The sequence below is a fragment of the Mercenaria mercenaria genome, chromosome 4 (assembly GCF_021730395.1).
Source record: "Mercenaria mercenaria strain notata chromosome 4, MADL_Memer_1, whole genome shotgun sequence".
In the NCBI taxonomy this organism is placed as follows: Eukaryota; Metazoa; Mollusca; class Bivalvia; order Venerida; family Veneridae; genus Mercenaria; species Mercenaria mercenaria.
Genome location: NC_069364.1, coordinates 66,697,294 through 66,721,762, shown reverse-complemented (window position 1 = coordinate 66,721,762; position 24,469 = coordinate 66,697,294). Strand labels below are relative to the sequence as shown.

Below are 24,469 nucleotides of genomic sequence, written 5' to 3'. Positions count from 1 at the left end.
TGTAATGTAATATTGCCATCAAGAAAGAAATTGTCACTAAGTATAGTATAATGGTTTGTTATAATTCACCTGGCCTGTAGCCATTCTTGAACATTATATCAAGAAATTGGATTTGGCACGTGATTTCCCATATTACTGTATCTGTTAAAAGGCAGCTGAAGAAATAGACATTTGCATGAAATAATGTTTAAGTTTGATTCCAATGTATGTTTTATTTTATTGTAAAGCAGTACTGATGTATATTGTTTCAATATATTTGAACTAAAAGCCTGTTCATTGTTGTTTTCCCCTGTCATTAACTGAGCCAATTAGAATACAGATCTCGATGTACAATAACACCGTTTTACTAGAAAGCTTGGCAACTGCCGTCACAACACGTCATGCTGTTGCTCTGTTGTTCTCTTTGTTAAACTATTTTGTTTTATTTTTTTACAAGAAGAAAATGTGCATTGTATATAATAGATGTTGTTTCATAGCAACTAAAATAATTGAATGATAGTGATAGAATTTATAAATTTTGCCTGTAACTAGTTTTACAGCGAAAGTTCCATGAATTTAATGTGTCCACTAGTGTAAAGGAAGTGATAAGTGATGTACAGAGTATATTAAGGGGATTATTTCAAGTATACCATCAATTTTCACTCACAAAAGTCGAGTTGGTTTTGGGGTTAAGGTGCTTTATTTTGCTTGAACGGTTTCTCTCACTAAAGTCTCGGTCATAAGTCAGGCCTATTGATGTTGATTGCTTTTCATGTGTAGAAAATTCAGGCTTATGACTGAGTACTTGCAGGAAGTAGTGTATTTTTCTGTTACAGATATAAAAATATTTCTTCTTACAGTTTTGCCTCTTTTTCCTTGTATTGGAGAACTTATGACATTTTTTTTTTCATCATCTGTGTTATTTAAATGTTTCTATCTGTAAAGTTGGTTAGATAGAAATAATAGTTGAACTTATTTATAGGGAAAAGAGCTTTTCCAGCTTCATAGTATTTGGTTGCCATAGTATAAGGTGCCAAAACTATGCATGGCATTTATTTCTTTTAAGGTAAAATTTTGCGATTTGTCCCTGGAAAAGCTTCCTGAATGGGTCACTGTAAGCTTGTAGCCAGTTGTAATGAAGCTAGAAATATCTATTTTAAATTAACACTGAGAATAGTTTCACTATATTTTGACAAATTTATGTTTTGATTTCCAACTCCAATTTTTTTATGAGAATGATAAGAGACACCAGTTAAAGGACATTATACTGTTTGAACATTCATTAATACTTATCATTCTGTTTATTCTTTGCCATTGTTGGATTACCAGATAAAATTCTGGTTTTCTTAATCTGACATATCTGACATAATATTTCTTTAATGTTAACGATATTCCTTTTTACTCTCATTTCAGAAAATGGATCAATTAAAGGAAGATAACCGGCGGTTACGGGAAGAAAATGGTGCTCTGATACGTGTTATAAGTAAACTTTCGAAATAGTCACATCAGAACTCCTTAGTCTTGTAAATGTATTAACAGTCCCTGTCGCTGCCAACTGTACATTTTATACACTTCATGAAATTTGTTACAAACATTCAGTTTGTGTTACTGTGAAATTGATACTATTAACAGAATATATAGGTTATGTATATAAAGTTGTATTGATGAAGAGAATTTTCATTCTTGTCAAAGTTTCTAGATTCTTTTATTGGAAGCTTAGTTTTGTTTTCTTTATGGGTATCTAAAAACTTCCGCTATCATATATAAGATTTAAATAGGATATATGGTATGTGCATAAGACAATAGTATGTCAGTTTGATACTAAGCAGCTGATGATCTATATTTAAGTTGGAAATAAAGTAACACTCTTGTAACAGATTTCATCAGATGTGTGAAATGGACTTTTGGACGTCAGTTGACGATATTTAAAAAGTGCAATTTTCGCTAGAGTTAGCTGTATGTGATATTGGTCTCGTTTCAGTATCTTACATCCTCGGCTTAGTGTAACAAAGCTCTGTCTGTTACTGTAAACTTACAACAGTTAGTAGCTTTATATACTGAGCTGACTAAAGTCATATATATTTGATCTGCATTTTATTGCGGAGGAATTCTTCATATCTGCAATTGTCATTTCAAGTTTTTGTTTTTTGCAAAAGGAAATAGGGTGTATTGTATGTTTGGTATAAGTTGCTCTTTGCCGACCATAAGATATTGATATTATAATTAAGTTATGGGAAATTGTGTCAAAAGACATTATTTAATTGTGTACTTGTAGAGGATTTATCTCTGTTTTACAGAAATTGTTCAAAGTTTACTTTGTGCTGTCGAAGTTTCATCTAAAACTTAAAGCAAATTTATCCGTAAATGAAAAAAGAACCATGAAAATGAGTAAAAACGAACAAGAGCAAAGAAATTTTGGTAATCGACAGTACAAATAAATTCGTAATATCCAGTGAAAAAAAATGTAATCTTTTATTTTCTTAACTTACTCAAGATGTATCTTCTGTTTCATATCACTGTGTATTAATTAATTTCACTCTTTATTATAGTAATCTATCCTGTCAGAATCTGGACAATTGTTGTAACCATGGTAACCCTTAACAAAGTTGTTATTTACTCATAGGGTTTTTTTGTTTTTTTTTCATGTATATGTATTCGTAGCTCGTGTAGTTACAGTTTTTCGTGTAGGAGGACTTTTTATGTCGTGTAACAATGTTTTTGATGGTACAATATTTGTAGGTGGTGAGAGATTTATGGTTACAAAATGTCACATGACTTCCTCATTTGCATATTACATGTTGTCCTTGTGTATTGATTAATAAGTCGTGTATTGAAATTGAGCTGTTGTATTTCATTTTGCATAAAATTAATGATGTTTGTATGAAAAATAAAAACATTGGTGCAGAAAGGCTATAACTGTCAAGATATCTTTTTTGCATCAATATTGTAGAGAGTGTTTTAAAAAGTGAAAGTTTTCCAGCTGCTGTGCTTATTTAAGTATTGCCGATGTATAAATGTTCAAACTTGGTGCTATTTATTCATAATCACATGCTTACTGAAGAAAATCTGTAAACTGCCGATGCTTTAAGCGTTTTAAATTTAGTTGATTTTCAGTGCTTTTCATTTTCAAAGTTCCAAATTTATTCACATAATTTATAGTAAGTAAGGTACCGGTATCAGAATTTCTAACGCATCTTTAAGTGTATAGTTATCTGATAGAAACAAAAAATTTCCATGTATTGTAAGTGCCTTATCACAGCAGGATAATCCAAGATTTCAGTTATTCGCAAAATATCAAATGAACATAAAAGGTATTTAGGAACTGAACGTATAAAATGTTCAAGAATTGGAACACAAAAGGTGTTGAAGAATTTTACACAAAAATGTGTTTAGAAATTGAACATGTAAGGTGCTTAGGAACTGAACATAAAAGGTGTTTGGGAATTGAACATATAAGATGTCTAAGAATTGAACATACAATTTTATATATAGGAGCTCATTAATCCTGTATAACTGATCTAATTGATCATCTTAACTGTGAAACTTACTGAATGAGATTAGTAGAGTAGATTGCTTACAGCATGTATAGATATGAAGTTTTGTAAATAGAAAATATTTATCCCAAAAATTATGTAAATAATGTAAAATACATGTACATATGTTTAGGAAGCCAACTACTTGTACGCTAAGCCTCATTATGCAATTGTTTCCTTTAGAACTTATTATTGATCTCACTGACTGTAAAGACTGTACGTTTATGATTTGAACACCCTGTGTTTTGGATTTGAACATTGCTTACAATTTTAGACAGTGTGCTAGTGGCTTTTGCTTTGTGACTGCATTGAATTGTTGCTGCCAGTGAATGAAATATCTTGCCAAGTAAATGTGAGCCATTTATAATTTTTTTTTCATTAAACTTACCCTTTTATTGTTATCTCATGAATCAGTGCTTACATAATTGTATTTTCACTATCTTATGCATTATTTTTAAACGTTTTATTATGTCATTAATATGACAAGATGATTTTGACCAATCAGGTCAGTCACATGACACTGCCATATTTTGTTCTACTCATTTGATTGGTCAAAACTCCATGTGATATTGTTTTGTTGTTGTTGTTTTTGTTGGTCTTTATAGCATAATACCAGTTGAGATGATAAAGCACAGAATATAAAATTCCCTTAACTGTGTGTGGCCTTTATGTCTTCATAGTTATTGTCCTAAATATTTCAGAATTCTTACATTCATGGACATTATATAGGTCATATTTGTATATAATGACTCCGGTCATTTTATATGACCCTGACCTTTGTTATTGAAACCTCTTTTGGTGACATGTTGGATCAAAAGTTTGTAGAATTCTGACCATTTTTGCTGATGCATGAAGACATTTTGCTCACATACAATTAGTCTGTGTGTAAGTATTTCATAGATAGAGTAACAAGCATGATGGTACCTAGCAACCTTGTCTGGAGCCTTGGTTACTGTTGTTGCTAGGCAACAGTAACCAAGGATCATTTCAAGGTTGCCCAGTGAGCTTGTACAGGTGACATGTAGGACCTGTACCTTGTTTGTAGCTCTCCCACATGAAATATTTAAAGGGTTAATTACATGAATGCCATAACTTCACCATTTCAAGTTAGGACATTCATGAATTCAGACCAGATTTCATGTTTTACATTTTGCATTATTATTCTTCATATCTTTTCATTAGTTGTGCCCAATTTTGTTGCAACTAATGTCTTTTAGTCACTATTCATGTATATAAAGTTAGTGTATATAAATGAATACCTGGTTTAGTTTGATGTTCGAACTGAACAAAAGAATGAGGAAAAGATAAAAGAAATTAACAATAACATTTTGTATAAGTAGGCTTAAATACAAACTGTTGAAAATTATGTCCCTGATACACATATTTATCACATATTTTGGCCTCCTATGCAAATGTATTGTATTTCTTCAAACGAAAAGTATAATATATACTATGTGATGACCCTTTGAAATAAATGAATTTAATTTTTGACCTTCAAAATTATGTTTATTTTACTCTAGTACAGAAGTTGTTATGTCTTACAGGCATTGTACCTTGAGTGTCGGGTTGGACTCGAGCCTTGCACAACAGTTTCAATTATGTTCTTAGCATTTAAGCTCGTGATAGTCTTGTAATAAAGAACTTATTCCATACTTTTTTCTTGGCATTAAACACTTGATACTCTTCTACAACATTTTCCATTTCTTGGCAGTAACACTGTTAAACTCCTGTACACCATTGTCCATTAAAGAACTTAGAAACACTTTAAAAATCTTTTTTTTTACTGAAAGTATTGTGCATTATGTGTTCTGTTAGAGTAACGGTTGTCCAGGGTGACATGTTGGACCCTCGTTCTGTATCACAGTGAATGGTCTATTCTTCTCTAAAAATTTCGTAGCATTCGTAATGATACATTTTTATTGTGAAAATACTTACTTGAAACCATTTTAAAGGGTCACACATAGTATGTTGAAACAGAAGGTTGGTAAGGGTTAAAATGTTGCCTCAGAAACTGGTCGAGGCTGTTCCTTGGTTTCTGACAGCATACATTGGCTCTACAGAGAGAACCAGCCTTTAGAAACTAGAATAAAGTTTTCTTTGGCCTTCACAAGTACAACCCTTACCTCAGCTTCACTACAGTGAGAGAAAGTAAAACAGTCACTGTAGTGAAGGACTGAACTCTGATTTTGACTTGGAAGTTTTCTCTAGGACTAAATTGTACACTGACCTGAGATGATACTTGCACAGAGTCAAAGTCACAGTTTTCACCTGTCAGGTACAGAACATACATTGTCTTGACAGAGAAATCTGTCATTGTCAACATTATTTGTGCATGAAAGCTGCTCTGTTTGGATATGTACCTGTGAAGTTTTTTTTTCACGGCAAAGTTTCCTGACAGAGTTACGTCCCTTAGGTGACATGTTGGATCTAAGGCTTGCACAAATTTCATTTGATCATTACAGATACATGTACCATGTAAATGAAAGCTGCTTTTAATGATCCCTATTGATCATGCATTCATATACATGGTGCTTTTTTGTTATGGATAGATATAGCTGTCTTTTGCTAGCATTGGAATTGAAGTGGCTTTTTTCGTTACAAACTTTCGTTTAGCTTTGCCTTAGTTGTGTTTGGTTTGTGGTTTGCTTCAATAGGATTTAGGATCGGGGAAATTTGGCTGAAAGGAACAATGCTTTATATAAAAGATATGCTATCCTGAATTTATTTATTTACTAGTATTAACTAGTCGTTTTATCTTCCCTCGTCTTTCAGTAGGGATTATTTTTCATCCAGTTCTAAAAGTCTGTAGCTAATTTTATAGGGGTATATTCAAATTTTAACAATTAATGAAGGGTGATAGAAGTACCATATGTAGCAAGTTTCCTGCAAGAATGCCCATTTTAAAGATGAAAAACATTTTTATTCCAAGCAAATATTGATTAATTAAAAAAAGTGTAAGCTTGAGAATAAAAAGAATACCCTATGTTATATTAAAGTTTACATGATACAGTTGTTGCTTCTAGGTTTACATCGAAAACTATTTCCCACATTATATGCCAGTATTTTTGACATGTAGATTTTGTATATAAACTGTAGGTAGCTTCAAGAAGTTTGTATGATTGTTTTTAAACTTGTACATTTACCAGAAGTGCTGACTAAACATGTGCTCTGGGACACAGTCGCTGGAATACTTTCACTTAACTGATGTTGTTTTATTTTCAGATTATATGTTCTGATGTACTTATTTTATAGGCAAAGTTGTGTTTATGAATTAAAGACAACACAAATCAGATTTTAAAGGCATCTTGGCCCTTGGTATGCAGATTTTAATTGATTGCATAAGAAAGACAAGAAAAATGTTACATGAAATGGGGAAATGATTTTACATAGGAATATTCTGTATACATACGGTAAATTGTTCTTGTCAATATTAAGGATGACATTTACAAATAAAACTGTTATGTTGCTTTAAGACTTATAACAAAATACAGTTCTTATTTGGAATACATATTTATATCTTGATTTATTTGTTATTAGTTAATGGAATTATTATGCTAATCTACTATTTATTGGATTATTATACTAAAGAATTAACTATTACATATGCATATTAGGAAAGTAATGTTATGCAAATGAGGAAGTTTTATGCAAATGAGGACAGTCAGTGATAGTTGGTAACTATGTAAGGTTTTCATATCATAACAAAAACATGTCCGCTTTTTATGTACATAATGTTTTTGTATTGTTTCTATGACTATGTACAATTATTACTATTATTATTATCATGTAGCAAATTAGTTATGAGTTATCCACAATAATGATAATAATAAACCTGTTTTGCATTATTTCTCTTCTTTGTTTATGTATAACCGTCTTTACATAGCTCAGTGGTGAGAGAGGTTTAACGTTGCTGGGTTTGAATCATTGGCTGTTTACCTCTGTGAGTTGGAGCCTGCCGTGAATTGTCATGTCAGAAAGCCATCCAGCTTGCCTATGAAAAGTAAATGGTTCTGTCTAGCTGTCTACCTGTGCCAAAAAGAATGCTAGCAGGTTCTTGGGGTCATTCATGAAGGAGTTTTTCAGACAAGAAAATCAGTCTCCGAACATTCTATCTAATGTTTTAGTTCCTCTTCTTTATTTGTATGCTTAGCTTTGTATCATGAAATACGCGCAAATAGTGTGTGTCTTGATGAGCGCAATACTACAGGGATGTGACTTCTCCGCGCATGCGCGGATTTCCGCGTGTACAGGTCGGGAAAAGTCATTTCTGTGATTCGCGTAAATCCGTTGAGAAATTGGGGGGGGGGGGGGGGGGGGGGGAGGGGTGTGTGAAGAGAGAATTCATCGCTCACGCATCGTAGGTTTAGTTGGGACATTTTTATGGTAACACCGCTGGTGTGACAGCGCACCTGTCACGCGTACCTGTTGAAGTGCAATTTAGCGCGTGCCAATAGCTGAATGCCGATTGGTTAATAGCTGGGACAACAGCGAATCAAATTTCATGTATCAATGGCGCAATGGATGCTGGAAATATGTGATAACGATGTGATGCAGCCAAAAATAAAGAATTAAAAATGGAGCGAATTCTCGATCGTACTAACGATACCCATGTTGTAAAGGAAATAGACGAAGGGTGTACGAATGTATGGAGATGGCAATGGTTAGAGGAAAAAATAGACGTTATGATTGACGGGCAAAACAAAGTTTTTTACGTTTCCGAGTGGGTGAGGAAAATTGATGAGAAGGGAATGGCCAAGTGTTTACTCTGTAAATACCCATTGAATTACGGAAACAGGGGCAAACCATCAATAATTGGACATTGTAAGTCGAAAGGGCACTTAGATCGGGTAAAATCTTTGGCCAACCAAAAAAAGTTGCCCTCTGCCTATTCAGGTCCATTAAAAGCGACAGAGAGTACCAGTTACGGAATCCACCCCATGTTTATAAATCCAGCAACTGGAGAGGCACCAAAACAACAGCAAATCATGAAGCCAATTATTCCGTTAGATGATCGTGTGCACCACTCTGAGGTAAATGGTTTTTTATTTTGTTACTTTTAAAATTCTATCTCATTGAAAGGGGACGGTGTTTTTCTAGGATAAGTGAAACACCAATCCCAGCCCCTTTCTTTTCTCTGTCTTGACCCATTCTTTTGGCTTGAAAAAAATATGAAAAAGTGATTTTTCAGGGGAACCTATGCCGAAATTTTTCATACATGTATAGTACATCTGTAATTTACATTTATGGAATAAAAATTCTAGATCATGTCCCTTTTATGTGCTTGCCCCATTTTACTGCATTAGAAATGTACTTATTTTAATTTTTCAGGCCATGCTCTTGGGATTTGTTGCAGAACATTCCTTGTCCTTAACCATGATGCCTCGTTTGATCAATCTTGCACAGACATTAGCGAAAGACAAGAAGGCTCTTGATGCTTTGTCAATGGACAGAACAACAGCGTCTTACAAATTGATTTACGGCATGAAGAAAACGGTGCATGAGCGAACAATTGAATGTATGCGTGAACAACCATTCTCACTGAACATAGATGAATCAACGTCAACAAATAACAAACATGTTCTAGCAGTGTTGGTCAACTACTTTGATCAGAATATCAACAAGGTAGTATGTGAACACTTGGCTGCTCTAGAACTGATTAAAGTAGACACTGCCTCTATATATGATGCACTAGAGGAACTGTTTGAAGTGAACGAAATTCCATGGACAAATTTGGTGTCCATTCTTATGGATTCGTGTGCTGTGATGCGTGGCTCAAAAAATGGACTTGAAGTGCGTATAAGACGAGAGAAGGCACCTGCAATGTTAGATATAGACGGTGATGCTTGTCACCACCTCCATAACGCAGCAAAGAAGTTTTGTGCTCCTTTTAACAACTGGGTGGAAAATCTGTTTTTACAGATTTACAACGACCATAAATGGTCCGCAGATCTCCGCGACTGGTTGTCAGAACTCTGCAGTCTCATTGGTGTTACCTATAGAAATCCCGAGCGGTTCATATCCCACCGATGGCTTTCAAGTTATGATGTTGCAGTCAGTACACTGGCTATGTGGGATGCGTACCAGATATTTTACTACGCATTTGTGGAGAAAAAAGAAAGATGTAACTACTCAGATGTGGTATGTTCTATTAATTTTTTCAGCTTTTCAGTTAGTTTGAACAGTTATAGACTACAATATCATTTAAACATGAAACATATACATTAAATTGAATAATGTTAGAAAAAGTAAGTTTAAAAAAGGAAAATGCTGGATATTAAATGATTTTATTAAGACAGCTGTTTATCTGTTTCTAACATTAAATTAATCTTAAGCCTGCTAGCGGCTAGTGATTTTGTCTTTGTGATAAAGATCATAAAAATTAATAACCAGCCTGCACATCCATGCAGTCTGATCATGATCTGCACTCAGTTTTCCATTCAGTCACTATCTTTTTGGTATTTACCTTTTAACAGTTAATGGTACTGTCCAAATTGAAAGATAGACAAGGTAATTATAGAATTAGTAGGGTAAAGGTTAAAGCTTTATAAAACATTGCATAATTGGGAGTATTTTTAATACAGGTAGAAGGGATCCTAAAACGAAGACAAGTTAGTGTTCCTGCTAAGGACAGAGTTATGAAAATTGTTGCTCTGCTTGAGAAGAAGAAAATGACAGACGATGGGAAACGAAGGAAAGCTATCATTGTGGAAAAGGTACTGTAATCTGCATTATTGCTGCCCTGTCTGCATACTGAGAAGAAAATGTCTTTGGTGCATGTCTTATAAAAATTAACTAGGCTTTTCCTGTTGGATATTCTTTCTTGGTTTTTGTTACAATATGTGTCATTACAAGTATGTCTCCTTTTAAGATTTATTTATTTGTGCATGCATAGGAATAAGCATCAGTAAAAAAGATTTCCTGTTTTTGATGCATTACAATTATCATTATTCAGTAGGTTTCTGAAAATGGGAATTGAATAGTTAATGACTTCTTACAACAAAACATTACAGGTGCTGTACCAGGACAGGAAAACATTTCTGATCCTCAACTTCTACACATCCGTTCTCCCACTACTGAAGAGATATTTACTGCTTTTCCAGTCCACAGAGCCAATGATCCATCTAATCCATGACAAACAAGAAGTGCTCTTCAGGGAGTTTCTCTCCTGTTATGTTAAACAGGAACATATCCTTGGCAAAACAGGAAAGCAAATGAGGGACCTTAATATAAAGTCTGATGAAGGACAATTCTTAGATATACAAGACATGTTTCTAGGTAAAACAGTAAAGTCCATAGTTAGCAAAGACTCTAAGTCTCCAGATGTACAAGTCTTCATGGATGGAGCTTCTACTGCCTACATCGAAACAGGTACCTACCTGCAGGTGAAGCTGCCATTGTCCAACAAGATCTTGAGATGTGTATCAGCCCTTGATCCAGCAGCACATGGCCATAGTGAATCACTGAAAGCTATGAAAAAGCTCCAGGAGATGGTACCCTGTAATCTGTCCATTGAAGAGAAAGATGGTTTTGACAGTGAAGTTCACAGGTAAATATAATGAAGAATAGAATTAATAATTCAATAAATTTAGTTTTTTTACTGTTAATAGAATTAGTGAATTAAATTTAAATCTAAAATAATAGCTAGGCAGTGATCATTCCGTGATGTTTTTCAGTTAAACAGTCTTAACAGAACCTTGAGCTATGATTTTTAGTGTTCATGACTATAACACACTGTATAATTTAGATTCCAGGTTGACAATTCTCTACCAGACGACAAAGGACGTAGACTTGATGAGTGGTGGGGTGATATACACCGGAGTGGGAAATATCCTGGTCTTACTAAGCTTGCACTTGCAATGTGCACGGTGTTTCATGGGCCAATGGTTGAATCCTCATTCAACATCATGGGGGACATCATAGACCCGAAATCTGCAAATACAAGTGTGGAGCTGTATGGTGCCATACAGTCTGTAAAATACCACTTGAAGGCAAGGGACACTAGTGCTGTAAAGTTGTATTCAAGAAAGGATATTCTTCATGATCCTGTCGACACAACACTGTGTGTAAACCTTGGAAAAGCAAATGGGTTGTATAAGAAAACGTTAGAAGGAAAGAGAAGAGAAGAAAAGGAAAAAAATGAGATGTTGCAGGTTCCCTCCAAAAAACCTGTATCTAAAACTCAAACAAATGAAATATCCAAACGTGCAGCAGAAGAGAGTAGACTTGTGCATGAAAAAAGTCAGTTAAAACGTGCAAGAGAAAGGGTGCTGCACAAACTAGTACATAAGAAAAAGAAGACATCTGCTTAAAGTCAAAAGTAAAAAAAAAGTGGTTATATTTTAAAACCACCACTCTCACATTTCCAATTTACAAATTTAAATACAAAAAAAAGATATAAATTAATATGCTTTTTATGTTTAAAGGGTATTACTTTAAATCTGTTTCAAGTTATATTTTAACATTTTTGCTTAAATAAAAGTTAACAGCCAAAAATGTATCCATTTTCTGGAAAGTAAATGAAAACCACAATCAGCTGTGCCAAACAGTTATAATTTATTCACCCATATTTCTGCAATAGGTGAAATGAGGCCAAAACCTATTTCAAATAGTACAAACATTGATTTTAAGTAATTATTTTATAACTTGACACACTGTTTGCATGTAATGTTTCCATGTGTCTTTTTAACATCCTAAATTTATTTTCCAAACCATAACAGTGTCATACCTTTCTTGTTGTTTTAGCTTTTTTTATGCAGAACAGTTCTTGTTCCAACCAGAATCGTTATGATCATTTAGCTTTTACAATGTCTGTTTGAATTTTATTTAAGCTACTATTTCTTCTGATTAGTACATTAAAACATATTCTCTCTATTATTTTATTCTGAAAGTAGTATCCAGATAGAGACTTGCATGTAAGTTATAATGATATCCATAAATTTGTACAGGCACTTGAACATTTTTCATTCATCATGTTAAAATTTAATTCTCAGACAAAAAAAAGGAACATACATTGTGCAGCCTCTTGTCTTGTATCATTTAGGCAGTAAAATTTGATAAAATGAAGGGTGAATATCAACTTGAGTGAAAAAAGGAGCAAAAGTATGCATTTGTCCCCAACTATAACAGTGTTACGGTAAACTGCAATAATATTTTGCTTGTTTGAGTATGTGTGGCATTGCTGTTATATATATATGATTTGTTTAAATTTTTAGGTGATGTTGTGCCAGTACTTTCATATATTCTAGTCCATTTTGTGTCATTGTATGAAATGATATACTGTTTGTAGTTGTTCTTTATTTTTTTAATTATTAAAGTAAGTGTTTTTTTAAGCAGTGTTGTCTTTTTTATTAAATGTTAAAATAATAAATCCAACAGCAATGAAGTGTATCAGAAATGGATTTAATAAGGTATAATATTGTTTAAAACCAGGAGCTTCCGGGGGCTTCGCCCCCTGCTCCCCCACCAAGGGCGCTGCCCCTGGACCCTGTGAGGGGCTTTGCAGCCCCCTCAACCCCCCGCTCATTTTTCCTCTTCGCTTTTGGAGAGCCAGTCACATCCCTGATACTATTCCGCTAAAGAACGAGTGTATATTTGTCAGTGCAAAGCTAATCTTTTTATCATATATGTTTTCGTTTTGGGTGTAACGCTGTTTCCAGCAGTATTTCAGTTATAAATGTAATGGTGGGCAGTTAACAAACCAGTATTCCTGGATTCTGTACTACTACAAACCTGTTCTCCGCAAGTAACTGCCAACTTTCCTACATGAATCAGAGGTGGAGGATGAATGATTTCAGACACAATGTCTTTTATCACGTTTGACGTCTCTGGAGTGTAATATAGCCATTAAATAAAAATGATAATACTGGAGTGTAATAAAGCTTTGACGTTGAGGTCCTTTACAGTATAGGAGACGTTGGTCAAATTTACTTGTTGGCCAGGTTTTCGAAGAAAAATCTGGTCTGTCCTGGCGGATGGGCGGGCTCAATATCTAGACAAATATTTCACCTAGGACCATGAAACTCCATAGGTATGTTGGTCTTGATGTGTACATGACCCAAATTCTTAGGTCACTGGGTCAAAGGTCAAGGACATAGGGATCTGAACATTGAAAATGGTTTCCACTTGATATTTGGACAATTGTTTCACCAAGGACCTTGAAGCTTCATAGATATGTTGGTTTTCATGTGTACATGACTGCTATTGATTTCGGGGTCAAAGTTCAAGGTCACTGGGACCTGGACATTGAAAATGGTTTCCGCTCAATATCTGGACAAGTATTTCACCCAGAACTTTGAAACTTCACAGGTATGTTGGTCTTGATGTGTACATGACCCATATTGATTTTGGGGTCAAAGGTCAAGGTCACAGGGACCTGAACATTGAAAATTGTTTCCGCTCAATAATTTTTGGGGTTATTTATTGTATGCCTTTATTAGAACTAACTCATTATGGCCCCCTTTGAAGAAGGAGGGATTAATTGTTTTGCAGATGTCTGTTGGTCAGTCGGTATGTAGACCAATCCGTTTCTGGATGATATCTCAAGAATGCTTGGGCCTAGGATCATGGAAGTTGAAAGGGAGGTTGGTCATCACCAGCAGATTACCCCTATTAATTTTGATATCAGTATGTCAAAGGTCAAGGTCACAGTGACCCCGAACAGTTAAACCATTTCTGGATGATAACTCAAGAATGCTTGGGCCTAGGATCATGAAAGTTGATAAGGAGGTTGTTCATGACCAGCAGATGACCCCTAATGAATTTGAGGTCAGTTGGTCAAAGATCAAGGTGACCGTGACCTGGAACAGTTAAATGGTTTCTGGATGATAACTCAAGAATGCATGGGCCTAGGATCATGAAAGTTAATAGGGAGTTTGGTCATTACCCGCAGATGACCCCTATTGATTTTAAGATCAGTAGGTCAAAGGTCAAGGTCACAGTGACCAGGAACAGTAAAACAGTTTCCGGACAATTACTCAATAATACTTTGGCCTAGGATCGTGAAAGTTGATAGGGAGGTTGGTCATGATCAACAGATGACCCGTGTTTATTTTGGGGTCATTATGTCAAAGTTCAAGGTCACAAGGAACAGTTAAACGGTTTCCGGATGATAACTCAAGAATGATTGGGCCAAGGATCGTGAAAGTTGGTAGAGAGGTTAATCACGGCCAGCAGATGACTCCTATTGATTTTGAGTTCAGTAGGTCAAAGGTCCAGGTTACAGTGACCCGGAACAGTTAAACCGTTTCCAGACAATTACTTGAGTACGCTTTAGCCTAGGATCACGAAACTTGATAGGGAAATTGATCATTACCAGCAGATGCATGGGTGGTAAACGCACAATCCAATTCCCGCCGGGAATACGCGTAAAATGGGTTGCGCAACGTCCGGTGCTGGTGTTGCGCGTAAAAAAAGACGAAATTCAGGTATGTGAAGTTACGATTTTGCTTAGTATGAGGCAAGAATAAATTTTCTCGAAAAAAGCAAAATGCTATTCAACACAGATATGATAATACATCATATGTGTAAAATATCTGGTTTGTAATTTATGATTCGGCTCTTATTATCACAAAAACTCTGGCGACACGAAACATGAAAAAAGTATGAAATCAACAAAAATGGCAATTTCTGACCTCATATGCCTAATCTGAGGACATCTGATGCTTTTTATGATAACTCAACTGTTATAAAGTAACGAATATCAAAATTATTTGTTTCAAATCCTGCTTACGGGGACATAATTGACAAAATAATCATCGGGAATGTGGTTGCGCACCGGGAATGGAGTTGCTCATATACATCATAATGTGTATAATGTGTATAATGTATACGCGCAACTCCATTCCCGGGGCGCAACACCATTCCCGATTATTTTTTGCCAATCTTTCCCCCAAAAGCAACATTTCATTCAAGGGTATGTAATATTTATGTCTCCCCCAGGAGACATATTGTTTTTGCCCTGTCCGTCTGTCCGTCCGTACGTCACACTTCATTTCCGAGCAATAACTGGAGAACCATTTGACCTAGAACCTTCAAACTTCATAGGGTTGTAGGGCTGCTGGAGTAGACGACCCCTATTGTTTTTGGGGTCACTCCATCAAAGGTCAAGGTCACAGGGGCCTGAACATTGAAAACCATTTTCGATCAATAACTAAAGAACCACTTGACCCAGAATGTTGAAACTTCATAGGATGATTGGTCATGCAGAGTAGATGACCCCTATTGATTTTGGGGTCACTCCGTCAAAGGTCAAGGTCACAGGGGCCTGAACATTGAAAACCATTTCCGATCAATAACTAGAGAACCACTTGACCCAGAGTGTTGAAACTTCATAGGATGATTGGTCATGAAGAGTAGATGACCCCTATTGATTTTGGGGTCACTCCGTCAAAGGTCAAGGTCACAGGGGCCTGAACATTGAAAACCATTTCCGATCAATAACTAGAGAACCACTTGACCCAGAGTGTTGAAACTTCATAGGATGATTGGTCATGAAGAGTAGATGACCCCTATTGATTTTGGGGTCACTCCGTCGAAGGTCAAGGTCACAGGGGCCTGAACATTGAAAACCATTTCCAGTCAATAACTAGAGAACCACCTGACCCAGAATGTTGAAACTTCATAGGATGATTGGTCATAAAGAGTAGATGACCCTTATTGATTATGGGATCACTCCGTCAAAGGTCAAGGTCACAGGGGCCTGAACATTGAAAACCATTTCTGATCAGTAACTTGAGAACCACTTGACCCAGAATGTTGAAACTTAATAGGATGATTGGTCATAAGAGTAGATGACCCCTATTTATTTTGAGGTCACTTGATCAAAGGTCAAGGTCACAGGAGCCTGAACAGTGACTTGAGAACCACTAGGCCACAAGTGTTGAAATTTAGCGGGATGACTGGACATGCCAAGTAGATGATCCCTATTGCAGCCAACCATCAGTGTCTCTTTGACTTTCGCTCCTGACCCCTATTGACTTCTTACCTATAGGACTTTGCATTGGGGGAGACATGCGCTTTTTTACAAAAGCATTTTCTAGTCATGACTGTTTTACACGTGTTTGATCATTCGAAGCGTCACATTTCCAGAAACACGGGTGGTAAACGCGCAATCCAATTCCCGCCGGGAATACGCTTAAAATGGGTTGCGCAACGTCCGGTGCTGGTGTTGCGCGTAAAAAAAGACGAAATTGAGGTATGTGAAGTTATGATTTTGCTTAGTATGAGGCAAGTATAAATTTTCTCGAAAAAAGCAAAATGCTATTCGACACAGATATGATAATACATCATATGTGTAAAATATCTGGTTTGTAATTTATGATTCGGCTCTATTATCACAAAAACTCTGGCGACACGAAACGTGAAAAAAGTATGAAATCAACAAAAATGGCAGTTTCTGACCTCATATGCCTAATCTGAGGACATCTGATGCTTTTTATGATAACTCAACTGTTATAAAGTAACGAATATCAAACTTATTTGTTTCAAATCCTGCTTACGGGGACATAATTGACAAAATAATCATCGGGAATGGGGTTGCGCACAGGGAATGGAGTTGCTCATATACATCATAATGTGTATAATGTATACGCGCAACTCCATTCCCGGGGCGCAACCCCATTCCCGATTATTTTTTGCCAATCTTTCCCCCAAAGGCAACATTTCATTCAAGTGTATGTAATATTCGTGACTGTTTTACACGTGGTTGACCATTCGAAGCGTCACATTTCCAGAAAGAAGGCACAAGAGTTAGAAAATTTGCATTTTTCATGATTCCATGCTTTTTTGACAGCTCGAGCCATCAGAGTTTTCGTGATAACAGAGCTGATTCTTAAATTAATAAGTTGGTATTTCACACATATGATCCGTATTCATTTTTGTGTCGAATAGCATTTTGCTTTTTTTCGAAAGCACTCGTAAATGTGTAATTATTTACAAAAACAAAAACCCACCTACCTCGATTTTGTATATATTGATGCGCAACACCAGCACCGGAAGTCGCGCAACCCATTTTTAGCGTATTCCCAGTGGGAATTGGATTGCGCGTTTACCACCCGTGAGAAAGAAGGCACAAGAGTTAGAAAATTTGCATTTTTCATGATTCCATGCTTTTTTGACAGCTCGAGCCATCAGAGTTTTCGTGATAACAGAGCTGATTCTTAAATTAATAAGTTGGTATTTCACACATATGATCCGTATTCATTTTTGTGTCGAATAGCATTTTGCTTTTTTTCGAAAGCACTCGTAAATGTGTAATTATTTACAAAAACAAAAACCCACCTACCTCGATTTTGTATATATTGATGCGCAACACCAGCACCGGAAGTCGCGCAACCCATTTTTAGCGTATTCCCAGTGGGAATTGGATTGCGCGTTTACCACCCGTGAGATGACTCCTATAGATTTTGAGGTCAGTAGGCCAAAGGTCAAGGTCACATTGACCCGGAACAGTTAAACCCTTTCCGGACGATAACTTGAGAACGCCTGGGCCTACGATCACAAAACCAAATAGGGAGGTTGATCATGTCCAGCAAATGACCCTTGTTGATTTTGAGGTCAAAGGTCAAGGTCACATTGAACCAGTACAGTAGAACTTTTGTTTACAGTGAGCAAATAATTTCTGTTCCTTGTGCAATTACTGAATGCAGCAAAGGGGGCATTTCGTGTTCTCTGAGCTCTTGTTATCACCTAATTCAGAAAAATATAGTAAAAGAAAGTAGATTTTTTATGTTTCGACAGGAAAGGCTAACATTTGGTAAAAAGAATACTATATTTGTGACTTTCCACATTGAATTTATTAAACTCGTTGAATAAAATTGATAAAGGTAGAGCCTCGCATTTTATCATTTTATTCGACTCGTTTAAAATAAATTCAATATGAAAAGACACTCCTGTAATATCCTCTATCAAATCGTCACGGAGAACATACGCCCAGGGATCGAACTCACGAACGGCCCGCGATCAGTAGATCTGTGCTCTTCCTATTGAGTTAAGCGGGTGGGTTCAAAAGCCTAAGTGAAATTAACGAAACTGGTGTAATAAATAGAGGATATTTGTTTGTTTTGAGTGAATATGGAATATATCTCACTGAGAAATGAAATATTTTCATGAGCGCGTAGTGCGAGTGAAAATGTGAAAATTTTCACATTTTGAGGTGAGATATTCTATATTCACGAAAACAAATTTTCTCTTTTTTTCATGTTTAATTAGGTTGAGATAGAATCTATGCATTTTGCAATAAAGTTTGGTCTCAGCGCAGGAAACAGACGCGCGTAAACGAACATGGCGTCAGACGTGTTGTGACGTTAGGAAGACGCACACAACATAAGTTCCATTTTATTTTATTTTTTTGCTGCATAACGTTATGAAATTCTCATTAAGTAAAATAATTTGAATCGAGAAATTTACTATAAAGAACAAAGTGCTACTACAATTTTCATCCCGTTTTAAGCAAATAATTCAAAATTTATACACAATGTAGCCTACAAGTAGATCGGCATTGTGAGTGATATGCAGTGAGTTATGTGGATTATATCTCGCTGATAAAACACAGTATTTCATCAGTTAGTATAAAATAAAATAAAGAACATAACGACACGATAGACGTCACGCACCCGACATCAATTTGGGAAAATATTAACGTTTACGGTAACGGAGAATAAAAACTTGACTGTACGTAATAATCATAGAAACTAAACCAAGTGAAGATTTTTAAACAGGAAAAAATGTACAATTATGACAATTCTGGATAAGAGTTGAATGTTTATACTCTCACGATATGTCAGCAAAACAGTCTCAATAGCTAGTGTATACAATAATCCTTACAAAATTTTCAAAATGACAAAATGGTTCACTCTGATATGAAAGCAATGAAAAAGTCCGACGAGTTCTAACAATTGAAATATTGGCAAAGATTGCGAAAGTCTTTGCCAGTCTTTATAAAACGTTAATGTATACACATTTCAATCATAAACAAACGTAAGAAGCTGATGTCAATACAAGGATGAAGTACGTTGTGCTGATTGAATGAGTAAGTTTCTGTTACACGGAATAAGGATGAAGAAGTTTACCTCAATAAGCGTACACATCCGTCAACACAAAACAGAAACAAGAGGGCCATGATGGCCCTATATACCGCTCACAAGAGTTGATCTGGCCTACTGACCTAGTTTTTGACCCCACATGACCAAGAGTTGAACTTGACCTATAGATCATCAAGACAAACATTCTGACTAAATTTCATAAAGATTTAGTTACAACTGTGGCCTCTAGTGTTCACAAGCTTTTCCTTTGATTTCGCCGAGTGACCTAGTTTTGACCCCACATGACCCAGATTCGAACTTGACCTATAGATTATCAAAACATACATTCTGACTAATTCTCATGAGTTTCAAACTTAAATTGTGGTTTCTAGAGTGTTAAAAAGATTTTCCTTTGATTTGGCCTATTGACCTGGCTTTTGACCCCACATGACTCAGATTCAAACCTGACCTAGAAATGATTAAGTTTCATAAGGATTGAGTCACAAATGTGGCCTCTAGAATGTTCACAAGCTTTTCCTATGATTTGACCAGGTGACCTAGGTTTTGACCCAATATGACCCAGATTCAAACTCGACCTAGAAATCATCATGCAAAACTTTCTAAGTTTCATAAAGACTGGGTCAAAAATGTGGTCTCTTGAGTGTTTACAAGCTTTTCCTTTGATCTGACCTACTGACCTATTCATTGACCCCAGATAACCCAGTTTCGAACTTGACCTAGAGATCATCAAGAAAAACATTCTGACCAAGCTTGACCCCACATGACCCAGTTTCCCCAGAGATCATAAAGACTAACATTCTGACCAAGTTTCATAAAGATTGGGTCAAAAATGTGGTCTCTAGACTGTTCACAAGCTTTTCCTTTGATCTGACCTACTGACCTAGTTTTTGACCCCACATGACCCAGTTTCAAACTTGACCTAGAGATCATCAAGACTAACATTCTGACCAAGTTTCATAAAGATTGGGTCACAAATGTGACCTCTAGAGTGTTCACAAGGCAAATGTTGACGGACGACGCACGCCGACGCACGACGGACAATGACCGGTCACAATAGCTCACCTTGAGCACTTTGTGCTCTGGTGAGCTAAAAATAGGATCACGTTTATCTTTCTCGTAAAACCAAAAGCCTCTTTAATCAACAAGATCAACACACAGCTGTCCTTGATCGAAAAACCGCTTGCAACTCTTTCCATGCCCAATGCATTCAGGAAAAGTCCATTTATTGTCTTTAAAAGACCATTACAGTTTACTGGCCATTCTAATGTTTGCTTTATTTTCGCAAAATGTAAAACATTGTTTTGCATAATTTCACTAAAACAACCTTGCCTTTTTCAAGAAATTGGATTGTATGCAGGGAGAACATTTATAACGATACTAACACAAAATTTATCATAAAGTGTAACAATTGATAACTGGCAGGTTGGCTCGTATTATTTTTCCTGCAATGTAAAGACCTTCATAGTAAAACTGTTTTCCATGGTAACCAGTAGTCTTGTGTTAACGCTCTCGTGACAGCAGATGGCCAGCGGACTGGTGATCCCGTCAGCCTCCGTGAGGACCTCACACATTTTCTTTCCGTCAGCCGTGAACTGTACCACGTTATTTGATTCCCGTCCACTCACAAACAGGTTTCCTTTCCCGTCCATGCATAGTCCGAGAGGATTTTTTAGGCAATGGTCATTAAACACTGACGCCAATCGACCGTCTTTTGTTACTGTGACAACGCCTTTCTTGTGATCCGATACGTGAAAACGTAACCCATCATCGTTTATAACAATGAATCCAGGCGATGAAAAGAACGGCTTGCCCTGCACATCTTCTTCATAAATCCTAAGCAGGCCACCATGCATTGAGTAAACCCTCAACTGCCCGTGTATTTCACCTTCGCCACCGCCCACTGTGATGTATAGCTGATTGTTCTTGTAAGCAATCCCTCTGCAATACTCGTCTATCTTAAACCGCTTGTCTAATGTTAATTTTGTTTCAGCAACAGCCACGAATTGTATCAACTTCTCATCCCGAAGAGTGGTTGCCACTAAGCTATCATCAATGTAACACACGCTGTATGGTTCGCCGGGCACATCACAATGACTTCTTAAGTTATACTTGATGTCAATTAACTTTAAGCGTTTGTTTTTCCAGTCCGTAAATATACTGTTTCCATTAGAGAGATTTACAGAACCATTGAAAACATAATCGTCGTGGTCTGGATCACTCTTCTGATTTAAATCATACTTTCCAAACAACACACCGGTATAAGCGCTTTGTTCGTGGTCAAATTTCCCAATCGAGCTCAGCTTACCAATCCACTCCTCCAAGCTTTCATCGACAGTGAAGTTAACTGTCTCCTGGCCAAGGTGTTCAGTCACTGGTAAAATAACTGATTCACCTTTCTCTATACTTTTCTTAGCATCTCGTTTGATATTCACGAACAGCTGTGAATCATTTTCAGCCTTCAACTTCTTTAATGCTTCCTCAAGCGCATGAATAGCCTCGTCACAAATATGAATGTCGTGTTTTATAACTTTCATATCTTTATCGTATTTCTGGTTCAACTTCTCCCGTGCTGCTGCTTCTAGCTTATCAAACACTTCATTCAAGCGCATCCTCAAAGATCCAATGACCGCGAGAATCCCATCTCTTTCTTTTGTGAACCTTCGTTTGTCATTTTGTCTCCGCAGTTTTAACATGAACACGTCTTTCTTTACTCTCAAAATTTCTTCTTTAGTGTCCTTTGGAATATTGGATTTTGACAGGCCTTTCGCTGTCTTTGTGATGTAAACAGGCTCCGGGCATTCTTTGTGATTAATTGCAATACATGCCGCGCATCCGACCTCGTCATGGCTTGTACAATACAAATCAATCAGTTTACTTGCATGGTGTTCGCATGTATCTGCCAGCTTTTGTTTTTCTTGTACCGGCGCTTCCATAACAGGCGCTTCATGAACTCCGAGAACTTTGTGAGTTTTCAGAATCTGAAACTTCTTATGTTGCGCCACGCACATAGAACAGAGTTTTTCATCACAGTCTGGACAATAATTCGTGGCTTCCACATCCTTTCGTTCACGTGAACACGGTGTACACAGATGGTCCGGTTTCTTAGGTTCTTCTATTTTAGGAGCTACATACTTCACCGCCAGCTTCTTCAAAGATTGTTTTATTCCGTAACGCCCTGACATATCTGTTGGTATGTCCGTTAACAGTACCTCGGTGTTTTCCTAAACCACGGATTTGTAACGCATTACCGGTAGTTAAAGGTCAAACTTTCATAAAAATATATAATGTACCATACACCTTTTCAAAATACAAGTTACATGATCCAAAAACTTTTAAACAATATGTTCTAAAGTGCTTAATTGGTTTTCTTTAACAGACAATAAATAAAACGTGTATCAGATTACGTAAAATCGACTTGTATTATTTTATTAGTTTTTATAACAATCCAGTTGAAGTAGCCTACGTTTTAAGGTACTCGCTATATTACTGTTTTATTTTTATTTTTATTATTATTATTATTATTATTATTATTATTATTATTATTATATACCACATTTATATAGCACTCTTTTCATATAAAAATACGTTCAAAAATGCTTTACATAAAAACATTTATATAATGTTCAATAAAAAATGGTAATTGAACTATTATAGAAGAACTTAAAATTACATTACGGTAATAAGATACCAAGCATTTTAAATTGAAGGTAGACAGATCAAAACATGAAACAAAAATACAATATCGTAAAACATTAACTGACCTGTCAAAGACACAGGTTAGAGCGGAATAGAACAGAATATATCTTACATTTTGAACAGACAAAATTAACCGGTATGATGTCTGCGAAATGCATCACAGCATGCAAACCGTCCCGGATGATTGGGCCTATCCCTACCTAAACGGTCCGGAGAACATCCATGATACATCCCACAGAAAAAAACACCGCCAACATTATTCTGTCACACTAGAGTTCTTAATTAAAGTAATTGACTGGCCGGCAAAGAACTTACATTATTTATCAGGTAATCAGTGAGTTTAGTTCCCAAAGAATTCTATGAAATAATGCGTCTTTAGCGCTTTTTAGCTCGACTATTCGAAGAATAAGTACAGCTATCCTACTCACCACGGCGTCGGCGTCGGCGTCACACCCTGGTTAAGTTTTTCGTACCAGTCCACATTTTGACAAAGTCTTTTGAGATAAAGCTTTGAAACTTTCAACACTTGTTTACCATCACCATGTCCAGTTATAGGCAAGAGTACATAACTCTGTCAAGCAATTTGACTGAATTATGGCCCCTTTTGACTTAGAAATCTTGGTTAAGTTTTTCGTACCAGTTCATATTTTGACAAAGTCTTTTGAGGTAAAGCTTTGAAACTTTCAACACTTGTTTACCACCACCATGTCCAGTTGTAGGCAAGAGCACATAACTCCATCAAGCATTTTGGCTGAATTATGGCCCCTTTTGACTTAGAAATCTTGGTTAAGTTTTTCGTACCAGTTTATATTTTGTGTAAAGTGTTTGACATATGGCTTTGAAACTTTTATAACTTGTTCAGTATAACAGTCTCTATCAATAGGCAAGAGTACATAACTCTGTCATCTTTTTTTGCTGAAGTATGGCCCTTTTTGAACTTGGAAATTGGTTCTGTTTTCAAATTGTATATGTCCATGTTTTGTCAAGACTATTTGACATATGGCATTAGAACTTTAAACACTTGTTTATCATTATGATTTCTATCTGTAGGCAAGAGTACATAACTCTGACAACTATTTTGGCTGAATTATGGCCCTTTTTGGACTTTGAATTTTGTTCAGTTTTTCTTACAAGTCAGCGTTTTGTCAAAACTATTTGCACTGTGGCTTTGAAACTTTTAACACTAGTTTATTAACATGATTTCCATCTGTAGGCAAGAGT

The 24,469-nt window shown here is 36.1% G+C and overlaps 3 protein-coding genes across 17 annotated transcripts in view; 2 read left to right on the top strand and 1 right to left on the bottom strand.

Annotated features, from left to right (window-relative positions):
• LOC123552940 (protein phosphatase 1 regulatory subunit 12C-like) overlaps positions 1–7,357 on the top strand; it is a 100,516-nt gene extending 93,159 nt beyond the window's left edge. For all 15 annotated transcript variants that reach the window (XM_053541573.1, XM_053541577.1, XM_053541580.1 and 12 more), the window contains one exon: positions 1,393–7,357. In XM_053541573.1, the coding sequence (XP_053397548.1) occupies positions 1,393–1,479 (87 nt within the window). In that variant the 3' untranslated portion in view covers positions 1,480–7,357. The remainder of the gene's footprint in view (positions 1–1,392) is intronic.
• A 471-nt stretch (positions 7,358–7,828) lies between these two features.
• Positions 7,829–12,919, top strand: LOC128556423 (uncharacterized). The gene is made up of 5 exons (XM_053541585.1): positions 7,829–8,542; positions 8,841–9,650; positions 10,094–10,225; positions 10,523–11,058; positions 11,257–12,919. Exons 1-5 carry the CDS (start codon positions 8,087–8,089, stop codon positions 11,819–11,821), a joined length of 2,499 nt encoding a protein of 832 aa, XP_053397560.1. The 5' UTR covers positions 7,829–8,086; the 3' UTR covers positions 11,822–12,919.
• A 5,915-nt stretch (positions 12,920–18,834) lies between these two features.
• On the bottom strand, positions 18,835–22,834 carry LOC123553451 (uncharacterized). The gene has a single exon (XM_045343160.2). It carries the CDS (start codon positions 22,732–22,734, stop codon positions 20,986–20,988), a length of 1,749 nt encoding a protein of 582 aa, XP_045199095.2. The 5' UTR covers positions 22,735–22,834; the 3' UTR covers positions 18,835–20,985.
• Between the last annotated feature and the right edge of the window lie 1,635 nt (positions 22,835–24,469).

Bases quoted from the DNA above. Each gene is read 5' to 3' on its own strand.
- LOC128556423 (XM_053541585.1), top strand. From the start codon at position 8,087: ATGGAGCGAATTCTCGATCGTACTAACGATACCCATGTTGTAAAGGAA. The intron at 10,226-10,522 runs GTACTGTAATCT...AAAACATTACAG, and splicing joins AAGCTATCATTGTGGAAAAG to GTGCTGTACCAGGACAGGAA. The intron at 11,059-11,256 runs GTAAATATAATG...TGTATAATTTAG, and splicing joins TTTGACAGTGAAGTTCACAG to ATTCCAGGTTGACAATTCTC.
- LOC123553451 (XM_045343160.2), bottom strand. From the start codon at position 22,734: ATGTCAGGGCGTTACGGAATAAAACAATCTTTGAAGAAGCTGGCGGTG.